The sequence below is a fragment of the Oncorhynchus mykiss genome, chromosome 1, assembly GCF_013265735.2.
Source record: "Oncorhynchus mykiss isolate Arlee chromosome 1, USDA_OmykA_1.1, whole genome shotgun sequence".
Lineage (NCBI taxonomy): Eukaryota > Metazoa > Chordata > Actinopteri > Salmoniformes > Salmonidae > Oncorhynchus > Oncorhynchus mykiss.
In genome coordinates, this window is record NC_048565.1 from 83,029,522 (window position 1) to 83,044,672 (window position 15,151).

The 15,151-nt window shown below is 39.8% G+C and overlaps 1 protein-coding gene across 24 annotated transcripts in view; it reads right to left on the bottom strand.

Annotated features, from left to right (window-relative positions):
* The window catches only part of LOC100301648 (calcium-activated potassium channel subunit alpha-1), a 317,555-nt gene that overhangs the window by 79,913 nt on the left and 222,491 nt on the right, over positions 1 to 15,151 (bottom strand). For all 24 annotated transcript variants that reach the window (XM_036986905.1, XM_036986944.1, XM_036986906.1 and 21 more), the window contains exons 10-14: positions 9,915 to 10,025; positions 9,566 to 9,671; positions 6,682 to 6,764; positions 6,524 to 6,593; positions 6,275 to 6,430 (exon numbers count right to left, since the gene is read on the bottom strand). In XM_036986905.1, coding sequence (XP_036842800.1) covers positions 6,275 to 6,430; positions 6,524 to 6,593; positions 6,682 to 6,764; positions 9,566 to 9,671; positions 9,915 to 10,025 — 526 coding nt within the window. The remainder of the gene's footprint in view (positions 1 to 6,274; positions 6,431 to 6,523; positions 6,594 to 6,681; positions 6,765 to 9,565; positions 9,672 to 9,914; positions 10,026 to 15,151) is intronic.

The window sequence follows — 15,151 nt, forward strand, 5'->3', positions numbered from 1 at the left end:
TTAAGGCCTTTATAAACACTTCTTAAAACTTCTTAAGGCTAGGGGGCAGTATCCTGAATTTCCGCCTGACTGACGTACCCAAAGTAAACTGCCTGTTACTCAGGCCAAGAAGCCAGGATATGCATAAATTGGTAGCATTGGATAGAAAAAACTGTTTCTAAAACTGTTAAAATAATGTCTGAAACTATAACAGAATTGATATGGCAGGCTCTTATTATGGAAACCTATTGCATTAAAGTATGTTCGTCACCCAAATTGCAATTCCTATGGCTTCCACTAGATGTCAACAGTCTTTATTCAAGGTTTCAGGCTTCTTTTTTGAAAAACGAACAAGTATTTGGAGTTTTTGTTAGGTGAGCACCTGGACCAAATCAGTCTTTCGGCGCGTTTAAGAATTTTCCTTTTCTATTGAACATAGTACTTTCTGTGTCAAATATTATAGTTTATTTACATTTTAGACTACCTGACGATTAAATAGAAACGTTGTTTGACTTGATTGGACTAAATTTACAGGTAGCTTTTTGGACTCCTTTGTCTGAATGTTGAACGAGTGGATTACTGAAATCAATCGCGCAAACTAAACAGACCTTTTGGGATATAAAGAAGTATTTTATCGAACAAAATGAAAATTCATGTTGTAGCTAGGACCCTTGGGATTGCAAACAGGGGAAGATCTTCAAAGGTAAGTGATTTATTTAATCACTATTTGTGATTTTGTGAAGCCTGTGCTGGTTGAAAAATATGTTGATGTGGGGGCGCTGTCCTCAGATAATCGCATGGTATGCTTTTGCCGTAAAGCCTTTTTGAAATCTGACAACACAGTTGGATTAACAACAAGTGAAGCTTTTAAATGATATAAGACACTTGTATGTTTATGAATGTTTAATATTACGAATATTTATTTGAAATCGCACCCTCCAATTTCACCAGATGTTTTCAGTTTCTATCCCGCTAGCGGGACACCTAGCCCAAAGATTAATTTTAAGGCCTTTATAAACCCTTCTTAAGGCCTTTATAAACCCTTCTTAAGCTCTTTATAAACCCTTCTTAAGGCCTTTATAAGCTCCTATGGGTTTCCTCCCAGTCCCATCCTCATTAGAAGTCTCACAGCGATGGAGGAGACCCTTCGATGAACCGCAGACACACTCAGATCCGGACCCATTATAAAACATTACCCATCTCTCTATCATAACTCCACCGCTCCTGACAGCTATAGAGTCTTTAATATGGGACTCAGAACACACTTCGTCCATAACTAACACACTTCCTCCATAACTAACACACTGGGGTAAAAGAAATTGGTCAGGCATCTTTAGGGGAACACTAACCGAGGGGGACCTTGTCATTTGATCCTGCGGAGATGGCATCTATTATTGTGTGTGTATGTGGCACCCTATTCCCTATATAGAGCTATGGGCCATGGTCAAAAGTAATGCACTAAGTAGGCAATAGGGTGCCAAATAAGCACCCTCTGTAATGACCTAGTAAGAGCTGTGCTGAAAAATGTCTGTCAGACATCTCTTCACCTCGTTAACAGGCCTCACAATAATATGTCCTCAAGTGCAACCCAACATGCACTATAAGAATTCTGTTTATAGCAGCCTTTCTTAAACTATGGGTAGTGACCCATAGTGGAGTACATTTATAATGATTTCATTAACTACTGGAATTGATTTTGTCCAAGTGCAACTGCACTCTCTGTTCAGTGCGCACTCTGCTTAGCAGCTGCGTAGAGACTCAGTTTGGCAGCAGCGCGAGTGGGTGGAAGATGCCAGTGTGCTTCAAGGTTAACCAGATCTTTTTTCGGCAGTTTTCTCGTAGATCACTACGCGACCCACACGCTGCACTGCTGAACAACCAGATGATGCTCTGTCAGCCACTGGCTTGTAATTCCCACTCACCATCACTCACTGCTGTCATCGAATGGATTCAAGCTAGCCTCAAGTTCTGACTGAGTTCCTTTGTCATGAAACGCAAATACAGCGATGAGTTTCTCTCGCTTGGTTTAATACAAACTTTGAGAAACAACGAGGAGATCCCACAATGTGTTTTGTGCAGGGAAGTGCTTAGTAATGAGTTTCAAAACAAACAAATGAAAACGGCAGGCCCTGACCAAACATTCACAACATGACGGTAAAACCAAGGAGTTCTTTCAGAACAGGGCAGAATGCTTCAGAAAACAGTGCTTCAGGAAACAGTGCTTCAGGAAACAGTGCTTCAGGAAACAGTGCTTCAGGAAACAGTCATTCAGGAAACAGTAATTTAGGAAACAGTACTTCAGGAAACAGTGCTTCAGGAAACAGTGCTTCAGGAAACAGTGCTTCAGGAAACAGTGCTTCAGGAAACAGTGCTTCAGGAAACAGTGCTTCAGGAAACAGTGCTTCGACAGTGGAAAGTAAGTTAACTAGCAAGGCATTTTTGTCATTTTATAACAGCAATAAGCAGCAATAAGGGAGTAACTTGTACCATCTCTCATAGCAGTCGATGTGAATTTCTCTTTCAAACAATCCCCTTGTATACAGCCAATAGCTAACGTTAGCCAATGCAAGCTATCTAGCTACTGATAGTGCAACCCTAAGTAACAGTACAGATGAACATGGAAAAAAACTATTTGCTGTTAAAATACAAGCAATCATTTTAATTCTGAACTGGAATACACTGATTGACGCAATATGCTTTTTGAAGCTGAGAAACTCAGTGAGAAAGCAGAAGATATTCTGATCCAGTTTGGTACCACATACCTGTGCGAGTCAGGGTTCTCAACTGTCAAAAACTGAGCCCAGAATTGACATGCTTGTTTAAAACTTCAACCAGTCACACACCTCTCATTAGGACTGTGTGTGTGTGTGTTTTCTGGTCTACATCTGTGTGATGTGATCAATCAGTTTATTCCAATTCAGAATAAAATCTATTTATTGGATTTTAACAGCAACAGTTCCAACCAGGACAGATATATGAGTGTTTTTAATGGGGAAAAATAAACATGAATAGATATTTATATGGGTATTTCATTTAATTGTTATTTGTCTATATTGCATTTGTTAATGGGCATAATGGCAATGAAATGTACCGATATTTAAGTATAAACATGTTTTCATAAGCTTGGGTCCCAGGAAAACACAGAATTTCTCATTTGGGTCCCAGGCTGAAAAAGTTTAAGAACCCCTGGTTTATAGCATTCCATTTATAGCCTTCCGTTTATAGCCTTCTGTTTATAGCATTCCATTTATAGCCTTCTGTTTATAGCCTTCTGTTTATAGCATTCCATTTATAGCCTTCTGTTTATAGCCTTCTGTTTATAGCCTTCTGTTTATAGCATTCTGTTTATAGCCTTCTGTTTATAGCATTCTGTTTATAGCCTTCTGTTTATAGCCTTCTGTTTATAGCCTTCTGTTTATAGCCTTCTGTTTATAGCATTCTGTTTATAGCCTTCTGTTTATAGCATTCCATTTATAGCCTTCTGTTTATAGCCTTCTGTTTATAGCCTTCTGTTTATAGCCTTCTGTTTATAGCCTTCTGTTTATAGCCTTCTGTTTATAGCATTCCATTTATAGCCTTCTGTTTATAGCCTTCTGTTTATAGCATTCCATTTATAGCCTTCTGTTTATAGCCTTCTGTTTATAGCATTCCATTTATAGCCTTCTGTTTATAGCCTTCTGTTTATAGCCTTCTGTTTATAGCATTCTGTTTATAGCCTTCTGTTTATAGCATTCCATTTATAGCCTTCTGTTTATAGCCTTCTGTTTATAACATTCTGTTTATAGCCTTCTGTTTATAGCCTTCTGTTTATAGCCTTCTGTTTATAACATTCTGTTTATAGCCTTCTGTTTATAGCATTCTGTTTATAGCCTTCTGTTTATAGCCTTCTGTTTATAACATTCTGTTCATAGCCTTCTGTTTATAGCCTTCTGTTTATAGCATTCTGTTTATAGCCTTCTGTTTATAGCCTTCTGTTTATAGCCTTCTGTTTATAGCCTTCTGTTTATAGCCTTCTGTTTATAGCATTCTGTTTATAGCCTTCTGTTTATAGCCTTCTGTTTATAGCCTTCTGTTTATAGCCTTCTGTTTATAGCCTTCTGTTTATAGCCTTCTGTTTATAGCATTCTGTTTATAGCCTTCTGTTTATAGCCTTCTGTTTATAGCATTCTGTTTATAGCCTTCTGTTTATAGCCTTCTGTTTATAACATTCTGTTCATAGCCTTCTGTTTATAGCCTTCTGTTTATAGCCTTCTGTTTATAGCCTTCTGTTTATAGCCTTCTGTTTATAGCATTCTGTTTATAGCATTCTGTTTATAGCCTTCTGTTTATAGCATTCTGTTTATAGCATTCTGTTTATAGCATTCTGTTTATAGCCTTCTCTTTATAGCCTTCTGTTTATAGCATTCTGTTTATAGCATTCTGTTTATAGCATTCTGTTTATAGCCTTCTGTTTATAGCCTTCTGTTTATAGCCTTTTGTTTATAGCATTCTGTTTATAGCATTCTGTTTATAGCCTTCTGTTTATAGCATTCTGTTTATAGCCTTCTGTTTATAGCCTTCTGTTTATAGCCTTCTGTTTATAGCATTCTGTTTATAGCCTTCTGTTTATAGCCTTCTGTTTATAGCCTTCTGTTTATAGCCTTCTGTTTATAGCCTTCTGTTTATAGCCTTCTGTTTATAGCATTCTGTTTATAGCATTCTGTTTATAGCATTCTGTTTATAGCATTCTGTTTATAGCCTTCTGTTTATAGCATTCTGTTTATAGCATTCTGTTTATAGCATTCTGTTTATAGCCTTCTGTTTATAGCCTTCTGTTTATAGCCTTCTGTTTATAGCATTCTGTTTATAGCCTTCTGTTTATAGCATTCTGTTTATAGCCTTCTGTTTATAGCCTTCTGTTTATAGCCTTCTGTTTATAGCCTTCTGTTTATAGCATTCTGTTTATAGCCTTCTGTTTATAGCATTCTGTTTATAGCATTCTGTTTATAGCATTCTGTTTATAGCCTTCTGTTTATAGCCTTCTGTTTATAGCCTTCTGTTTATGGCCTTCTGTTTATAGCATTCTGTTTATAGCGTTATGTTTATAGCCTTCTGTTTATAGCATTCTGTTTATAGCATTCTGTTTATAGCATTATGTCTCAATATTCATATGTTTATGGAGGTCTCTCTAAGACATGCTGACAGAATCAGAACAACGATTTTAATTAGGCCACTCAAAATGGATCCTAATATAATTTACTACAGTTTCATGTTCTTCGGTCATTCATTTTGACATGGACTTTCAGTTGCCAAAGATCTGTATAAACTTTTCCATGTGTATTCATTCTGCTATAAAACAACGTATGGTTTGAATTGAACATTTTTGTGGAAAAACGACAGTGAAAGGAAGGGGCCTACTGACTTGGTCCCAGTATATCAGGTACAAGGTGCCTCACCAGACTTGGCCTAGCATTAGTTCTGACTGACTAGGGCTCAATAGCTTAACAACTCACCAAATAATGGTAGGAGTAATAATACTGTCTTAGTTTCGTCTTCTCATGAGCAGTGATTCCTCCCTTCTTTGTCAGATGTTCTAGACTTGTGTAGACATGCTACATTATATCCACTGAGCTGCCATGGACGATGACGGATGAGTTTCCTGAAAGCTTTGCAGATGTCACAGATGATGAGAGCCTGGCTCAACGTTTTAAATCCCTCTATAGCGTGGTCAATGCCTTTTCATTCACAGCTTAGATAACCGACTATAGTTTGGCGTCAATGTTCCATCTATTTATATGTCTTACTCTATGTTTTCAGGATGGGAATATGGCCAGCAGATGTCTCTTCTCCATCCAGACCTCGTCAGCCCACCCATTATAAACTCCTCCATCAGCTTTATGACATGAAGACCAGCTCTTTCAAAGCAGGGTGCCAAGAATCCTACAGATACATAGGATAAACCAGACTGACTGAAAGACCATTCTGGCTGAAAAGACTCCCTCATAGATGTTTCACTCAGCAGACCGGAGCTCAGTACTCCTGTGGAATCACATATCTATCCCATAATGAGTAATGGGAAAGTAACCAGTTACATAGTCCCGCTGAAGGAATGTTTCCATGATACATGTATCGAGAAGAGATTGTTTCAACGTTTCAGCAATTAAAGAACACATTGTGAAAAGGTTGTGGTAATGTTAGTTACCCTACTGACATTGTGTCAACGTTAACTCAATGAAAGAGAACAGTGTTATTAATAGGATGTGTTAAGGCTATCTCTGTGAAAGAGATCATTGTGTAAAGGTTGTGTCAATGTTACCTCGATGAAGGACCTCATGGAGAAGAGGTTGGCCAGCATGGTGGAGAGGCCCTGGGCCAGACAGCTCTGAGCTATGAAGCCAGCCTTCAGCTCTGCTAGACAGATAGCATCATCCCCCTCCTTCCAGTTCCAGCTAGGAATGTTGAGCAGGTGAGCCTACACACACACACACACACACACACGTGTTTGACCCATGGTTATTATTATGTGCATCGTTGCAGATAGAGTAGGAATGATGTGCTGACCCACCTTGTTATGGTATTGTAACATCTGAGTGATAATTCGTATCTTGGGGGAATAGTTCTTGATAGAGATGACCCTACAAATTCAAAACATTTTTAACATATACAGTATACACAGTCCTTTCTCCAGATTGTCATCATCATCATCATCATCATCATTATTACCTCATGATGTTGGAGGCGTCTTCAGCATCAGGATCTGGACAGTACTTATTAGCCAGAATCAGACAGGCGTCTGCTGACTCAATCTATACAGGGAACGATGACGGGTTACAGATAGAGAATACACACCAGAAACCCTCTCACCTTCAAATATTACAACATTTCAACCCTGGATTCATCTTCCTCAGGTCAAATATTACTACGTTTCAACCCCGGATTCATCTTCCTCAGGTCAAATATTACAACGTTTCAACCCTGGATTCATCTTCCTCAGGTCAAATATTAACCCTGGATTCATCTTCCTCAGGTCAAATATTACACCGTTTCAACCCTGGATTCATCTTCCTCAGGTCAAATATTACAACGTTTCAACCCTGGATTCATCTACCTCAGGTCAAATATTACAACGTTTCAACCCTGGATTCATCTTCCTCAGGTCAAATATTACAACGTTTCAACCCTGGATTCATCTTCCTCAGGTCAAATATTAACCCTGGATTCATCTTCCTCAGGTCAAATATTACAACGTTTCAACCCTGGATTCATCTTCCTCAGGTCAAATATTACAACGTTTCAACCCTGGATTCATCTTCCTCAGGTCAAATATTAACCCTGGATTCATCTTCCTCAGGTCAAATATTACACCGTTTCAACCCTGGATTCATCTTCCTCAGGTCAAATATTACAACGTTTCAACCCTGGATTCATCTTCCTCAGGTCAAATATTACACCGTTTCAACCCTGGATTCATCTTCCTCAGGTCAAATATTACACCGTTTCAACCCTGGATTCATCTTCCTCAGGTCAAATATTACAACGTTTCAACCCTGGATTCATCTTCCTCAGGTCAAATATTACACCGTTTCAACCCTGGATTCATCTTCCTCAGGTCAAATATTAACCCTGGATTCATCTTCCTCAGGTCAAATATTACACCGTTTCAACCCTGGATTCATCTTCCTCAGGTCAAATATTACACCGTTTCAACCCTGGATTCATCTTCCTCAGGTCAAATATTACACCGTTTCAACCCTGGATTCATCTTCCTCAGGTCAAATATTACAACGTTTCAACCCTGGATTCATCTTCCTCAGGTCAAATATTACAACGTTTCAACCCTGGATTCATCTTCCTCAGGTCAAATATTACACCGTTTCAACCCTGGATTCATCTTCCTCAGGTCAAATATTACAACGTTTCAACCCTGGATTCATCTTCCTCAGGTCAAATATTACAACGTTTCAACCCTGGATTCATCTTCCTCAGGTTAAATATTACACCGTTTCAACCCTGGATTCATCTTCCTCAGGTCAAATATAAAAAAACAATTATGCAATGTAGCTGACACAACAGATCAGAACATTCAGCTTAAAATGTTAATCAACTATTAGGCTATTTCTTCACATTGTAAGCGCAGCAATGCGTACATGGTAGTAGTCTATAATCGCGGATGTTCCATTAGCGGAAAACATCATTATTAAAAGTGACCTCAAATGAAATGATGCATGTAATGCTTTTATTATAAAGCTACATTTTTATGGTGAAAATGATCTTCCCCAAACTTGAATCTCATGTACTGTTTATGTCTGCCAGTTAGGCCCCTACAGCCCTTGTAGTGTGGATTCATGTGCTTAATTTTAAGAAGTTATTTGGCCACTTTAGTTGTGATACAAACCTTATTAAAACATTTAGGGCTATGGGCTAGGCTACATGAGGTGTGTGACTATGATTCAAACAAGTAGCAAAAAAAAAGGCAGTGTTTCTTTTGCTGGGCATCATTCACAAGTGATAATATAGAATTCCCAAGTGACGGGCTAATATTGTCACCCATCAGACTATTCTTGATTTAATTTTGTCTGTACATATACTAAATAATATATGTGTGAGATGTGTTTTGATTTAGAATGGACCATTATCATGCACCTGTATCAAAATGGGGGCAGCGGGAAACAATACACTTCATCTTTGCACTTAAGTAGTGAATGGAGGACGTGGTTCCCTGTGTGGTTTATTGTCATGCCAGCCAGGTAGGCTATACTCCTGCTGTAAAGGTAAACAATGTGCTTAATATTAGGAAAATTGAGAAATAAATATAGTAGGCATAGCCTATAGAAAGCTGTTGGATCCTCTTTTTAATGGAGGAAATCACTGTTTTCTCACGCAATTGCAGAGCCTATTGAAATGTTGCGCAACATGAGCTCATGGTTCTCATGAACTGTTTGATTTAGATTTTCAATTATATTTGCATTGATTAGAGGGACAATAGAGTGCCAAGTACCAGGCAGTTACCACGTTTAGTAGGCTACTCATGACCAGCAGCAGCATCAGAGCTTGGAGAAGCCTAGGTACCGTGACTAAACGGTCATGTGGAATTTGACTGCCTTCATGACTCGTGACCGCCGGTGTGGCGGTAATACGGTAACCATAACAGCCATAGATTCAACCTCAGATTGACCTTCCTCAGGTCAAACATCACAACGTTTCAACCCCAGATTGACCTTCCTCAGGTCAAATATCACAACGTTTCAACCTCAGATTGACCTTCCTCAGGTCAAATATCACAACGTTTCAACCCCAGAGTGACCTTCCTCAGGTCAAATATCACAACGTTTCAACCCCAGAGTGACCTTCCTCAGGTCAAATATCACAACATTTCAACCCCAGAGTGACCTTCCTCAGGTCAAATATCACAACGTTTCAACCCCAGAGTGACCTTCCTCAGGTCAAAGCAAAGATCCAATTTGGATGGAAACGTTGTCACTCTTACACAGTGGTATGAGGAGTATTGGCCTTTTTCCCTGTTGTGTTTTTCATGCACAGCCTTTCAACCTGTAACTACATAATAATGGAATATGATGCACAACAGCAGTACATGCTAGTACAGTACCTTCACTCTGGCCAGATCGTGAGGGTTGAGAACAGAACCCTGGTAGAACTCTACCTGGGTAAAGTGGCGTTTGAACAAGGCTTCCAGCTCAAGATTAGGGGAAATACTACAGGAACACACAGGGGGGGGGGGACAAACAGAGAGAGAGGGGGGAGAGAGAGAGAGAGAGAGAGGAGAGAGAGGGGAGAGAGAGAGCGGGGGGAGGCAGAGTTAGGACACAAATACAAGTTGCAATTTGAAGTTTACTCATGAGAGAAAGAACAATTTCCTATGCTTTAAGTTGACATTATTTTGTGTTTAATTACGCTGTGTAATGGTTCAAAGTGAGGTAGTGAAAACATTCACTTACTTATGGAGAAAAACAATTTCTACATTGACATCATCCCTGTCCTTGTGTAGGAAGTCTTTGAGGAAGTTGGAGACACTTTCGAGTGTAATATGACCACAAACCACAATGTGCCTGGAGAAGGGGGGGAGAAATCAATTTGAGCGAGGCAACATAAATCATAACCAACACTGGCACGCCTCGAAAAGATCAAACATCATTCAAAGCACTCACAACTCTAATTCCCAATAAAAACTATTTTGTGTCAGACAAATGTCTTTTGAAAACTGGCCATGACTTTTAGTGTTTTTTTTTTCTTCAGTAAAAGCAATCCCCACAAAAGTGAACACTGTATTTTCTCTTTATTTTTTTAGGGGGGGGGGGTACATCTGACATGGCATGTGAAATGAAAACCCTGAGCTTTGAACCACTTTAAAGTGACCTCAAATATAATCACACAGTACACTTTCTGGTTTTAATTGTCATCAGTTCTCAATAAGGAAACCGTCCCCTTGTGCCAAACCGACCCTCTGAGAGCCGAATACATGTTGACAAAGACATGTACATCAATATGCGCACGTGTTCATACACAGCATTACTAAAAGCCTTCTAAAGTGATTTCTTGGTCTGGGGCAGACAGGACCTCTAAACAGGACTTGTTGACGTGTGGATTGCAGGATACTGTGTTTCAGTGGACTTGAGTTCTATGCTAGACAGAGAGCACTGCTGAATTCAGGAGGAGGATAGATTCGGACAGATAGGGGATTGCTGGGGTCGTGACCTTGTTAGTCGCATGGTTCCACTCTGAGCTTCAGTGTCAGACGGTGATGATTCACTCTAGAGAGAAGATCTCAAATAGAGAGGGTTCCACAGTAACACTCAAAGGAGCTGCACTCATACTGGAGTAGATTTGAGTCAGTTGGGACAGAGTTGCTGCTCCTATTCTCTCATATATATTATTTCATTTAACCTTTATTTAACTAGGCAAGTCCGTTAAGAACAAATTCTTATTTACAATGACGGCCTACATCGGCCAAACCCGGATGATGCTGGGCCAATTGTGCGCCGCCCTGTGGGACTCGGTTGTGATACAGCCTGGATTCTAACCAGGGTGTCTGTAGTGACGACTCTAGCACTGAGATACAGTACTTTAGACCGCTGTTCCCCTCGGGAGCCCCTATCAAGCCTGTTCAGGTGACTCAAAATATGATTCTATTTCTGTTGTCCAGCTCAAAGCAGCGATAATTGCAAGCTGCCCAGGGGTGGGTTTTCCTAAAGCCTTCAGAGCGCAGTCGTTCCACCAATCAGGTGCATTTTGAGATGTGTATTAAAGATGGTGAATTAAAACTTTTGATTTCACCAAATTTGTACATTCTGTCATTAAGAGCACATGTTCAACTTAATAAAACATGTGTTATCCCATCTCAATAGGTCATAGAAATAACTATAGTAAGTGCCTGTTAAGTGCCAAATAAAGTAACAGGGTTGACCGTAACAGGGTTGAAAATGTCATCTTAAATCAACCATAAACCCCTGTGTGACAAGGGGAATGGAAGCTTGTCGTGTGAAACAGGGAGGGGCCATTGAACGCAAGTTTCATATTAACACGGCTAGCCTGTCTATGGGTCACAGGGTGGTTTCCACCACAAAACACCAGAAAATGGCCAGAGTAGAACCAGCTCAAGTGCTTTTACACTATGATTTGTTAATTACATGTTCAATATTTCTTAAAAATGTATATATTTAAAAATTAATCGTTTCACTGTATTAAAACAAGAGTTCAGTTCACTTAACAGGGTTGACCTTGAGGGACAGCTATTTTTTCCTTAAAATTAAATCACATTAAATAAATGAGAATTTTCAGAAATGACAGTCATATCAAAAAAATAACTATGGCTTTGCAATGGTGGTGAAAACTTTGATAAATGTTGGGGTGAAGCGGCTAAAATCGTCCTCAAAGTCACAGAGGGTGCACAGAGGGTGCACAGAGGGTGCACAGAGGGTGCACAGAGGGACACAGAGGGTGCACAGAAGGTGCACAGTGGGACACATGCTAAAGAGATGTAGAGCAGTTAGTAGCCAAATACACAGACAGTCTGACTCACTGAAGAGCTGTAGTTTGGTCTGTTCACTTTACAAGACCTAACTCAATCTGTTCTAACCAGAGATTGGAACCATTATTTTTTTTTTGTTCAGTTCCACTGTTCCGAACAGCAAAATAAAGTTCTGAACCGGTTTGAACCCAAAAACAGTAACGGTTAATATTTTTCCTTTCTGTTCCTTTCTAAACCTCTAAAATTGTATTTTTTAAAAAGTACTTCACCAATCAGTGCTGGAGCGGGCAAGCTGAAGCTGTTAACATGCATTGGACGTGAGTTGCGAGAGAGGTTGGAAGAGGACGCTTGGCTTGAAGAGTATTATCTGAATTAGGCCCACAGAACTCTACCTACAGAGGAGTGGCTTCTATGAAGGAACTTTGAACTTCCGGGAGTTGGCTTAATGCGCTAGCTAGATAACAAGCTTGTGTGTGCAGATCGGCACCAGAATTTAAATAAAAACTCATCTTACCTTTTTGTAGTTCATAAATCCAATGTGAAATGTGATTACTATAGTATCCTTAACTAGCATTGAAATAGATAACCCATTCTTCTCTAATTAAAAATCTCTCTCCTTCATTTCTGAATCCTGCTTCTAATGTCAGTAGACTACAGAAGCCAATACTTCGAATCGGGAGGGCCAGGTAGCCTACACATGAACACACACTCACAAAGATTTTCAGCTGGCAGGCAGACACTGGAATACATTTTTGAGTGATATAGTGAGAGCTTTGCATTGGCTTTGCATGCCCCGGAACGTATATTAACGTTATTATCCAGTTTCCATTCATTTTAAAATAATGGTTCTGTTCCGGAACAGTATAGATCACTTTTGTTCTTGGTTCTGATTCTGTTCCTCAATACATTTTGGTTCTGTTCCAACCAGTTCCAACTCCTGGTTCTACCACACTCTGATCCAAGCCCATGTTCTCATACTGGGAGAAGATGAGACCATTAGATCCTACATTAACTCCCGTTGTATATGAGGACTCAACTGTAACAGAGTGTGAGTGAATATGTGTGAATATGAATGGTAAATAAGTCTGTATCAGTTGGTGATGAAGTCCAGTCCAGATGATTGTGACCAAGTGCCATTGAAGCACATTAAGGAGCAGACTGAGGTGGACAAAGGTCAGAGAGTAGACAATCTGGTGGACATAACATGATGAAAACACATATATATATATAATGTAATATAATGATCTTTACAGATCTGCCCATCATCACTTTAAGCATTTAAAAGAGCAGTGATGATTGCATGGTGGGCCCTGGCCTGGCAATCCAGTGATGATTGCATGGTGGGCCCTGGCCTGGCAATCCAGTGATGGAATGAGGCTGCAAAGCTCTGTCTGGTGATATCAGATGATGAGCAGAGGTCTTAGTGAGGAGCCTGCAGCAGTTGGCAGAAGATGATGTGTTTTATTCAGGGAGACAAAAACATTGGTCATGTTTTCCTACTCCCAATGTCCAGATGTCATCTTCAGAGGCTGAATAAATGGGATTTGTGCAGCGTAGTGTCTGGCTTTTTTGTGCCTTTGCATTAAGAGAACACCCACACACACAGGCGTGGGCACACACACAGCTCATCTCAGGCATTTCTTCTCCATTAATATATTAGTTATCAGTGGAGCTTGACAGATTTTTTTTAAGCGGAACAATTGTTGGGAGTATAAACGATTCAGTTGACTTCATTAAAGGACGGACAGACCACTGAAGATTACCCCTATTGGTATGCCAGGGCTAGCATTCAAGACCACACCACAGTATCCAAGTCAAGGAAGGTATTTAGCTACATATTTAAAGGAGTGGTACGGATACATAATTCAACAATTAGATGTTTTTTTTTATTGTCATACACCAGCTAGGCGAAGTGATATGTGTTGTTTTACAGGGTCAGCCATAGAAGTAAGTCCCACGAGCAAATTAGGGTTAAGTGTCTTGCTCAAGGACAGACAGATTTTTCCCCTTGACAGTTCTGTTATTCAAACCAGCAACCTTTCGGTTACTGGCCCAACGCTATAACCGCTAGGTATATACCTGACGGAAAAAATATAACTTCCTTTAAGCGTATTCAACCCTGGACTCCTCAATGAAACATCACACTCAAAAAAAAAAAAAAAGTTGGGTGTACAATCACGGTGGCACAAGAACATACATGAGAAAATATTACACACAAATACCAAGCGGCGGAATAAAAGGTGCACATCATCACACCAAAATGCACAAGGGAAGTCTGAGAACGTCCATTACAGACCATGCAGGATATCAACATAACAAACCACATCATCAGGAACACATGAAATACTTCACCACAGCAAAGACAGCTCAAACACCAGCAGAGGTCACACCATTACTATCACTCTGATCCTTAGGCTGATACTGTAAGACGCAGAAGGAAAGGCAACAAAACACCATCTTTTTGTGTTTTCCACTCAACTGTGGCCTATTTTGTTTCAACTAATGGAACGTGGTGTGGCATAAAAAACACCATTTGCCACCTAAACAAGATATATTTTGATGCTATCTAACCTGAATACTGGAGAGCGTATATACTGTATACTGTAATGTTATTCATGAAGGTAATGACATGTTCAGTGTCACATTAATTGGGCTATTTATATTTGTTAATACATATATACATATACACTACAGGGAGCCTGCTGTACATATTATATAATATGTGTGACAGGGATGAGAGTCTCCAAGTCTCCAAATCACAGGCTGCTGGCCCTCACAGGCCCTCATAGAACACATTCAGAGTACTGCAGGGTTCAGTCAGGGTTTAGGCCAGTTTCCACACCAGCCCCTCTGTTTCAGTGGGGACTAACGGAAACCACAGAGCCGTTATGAAAATCACAGAGCCCTAATGAGAACCACAAGGTGGGTGCAGCTTTAGCTTTTTCCTTCCTCAAAAAGTGGTGTACTCTTGAGAGGAAACCATTATGACAAATGTGTTTGTATATGTGTCATGATCTATAGTATACATATCCAATATGAACACATGTATACAGTATTTAACATAATAACACACAGATCCTGATGCCTCTGTGATTGGCTGGCTGAAGTGAGGGCCTGATTACTACCGTATGCATGTACATTAAAGCCAGAGAGAAGGAGAAGTGGAGGGGGAGAAAGAGAGAGAAAAATAGAGAAGAGAGGAAAAAG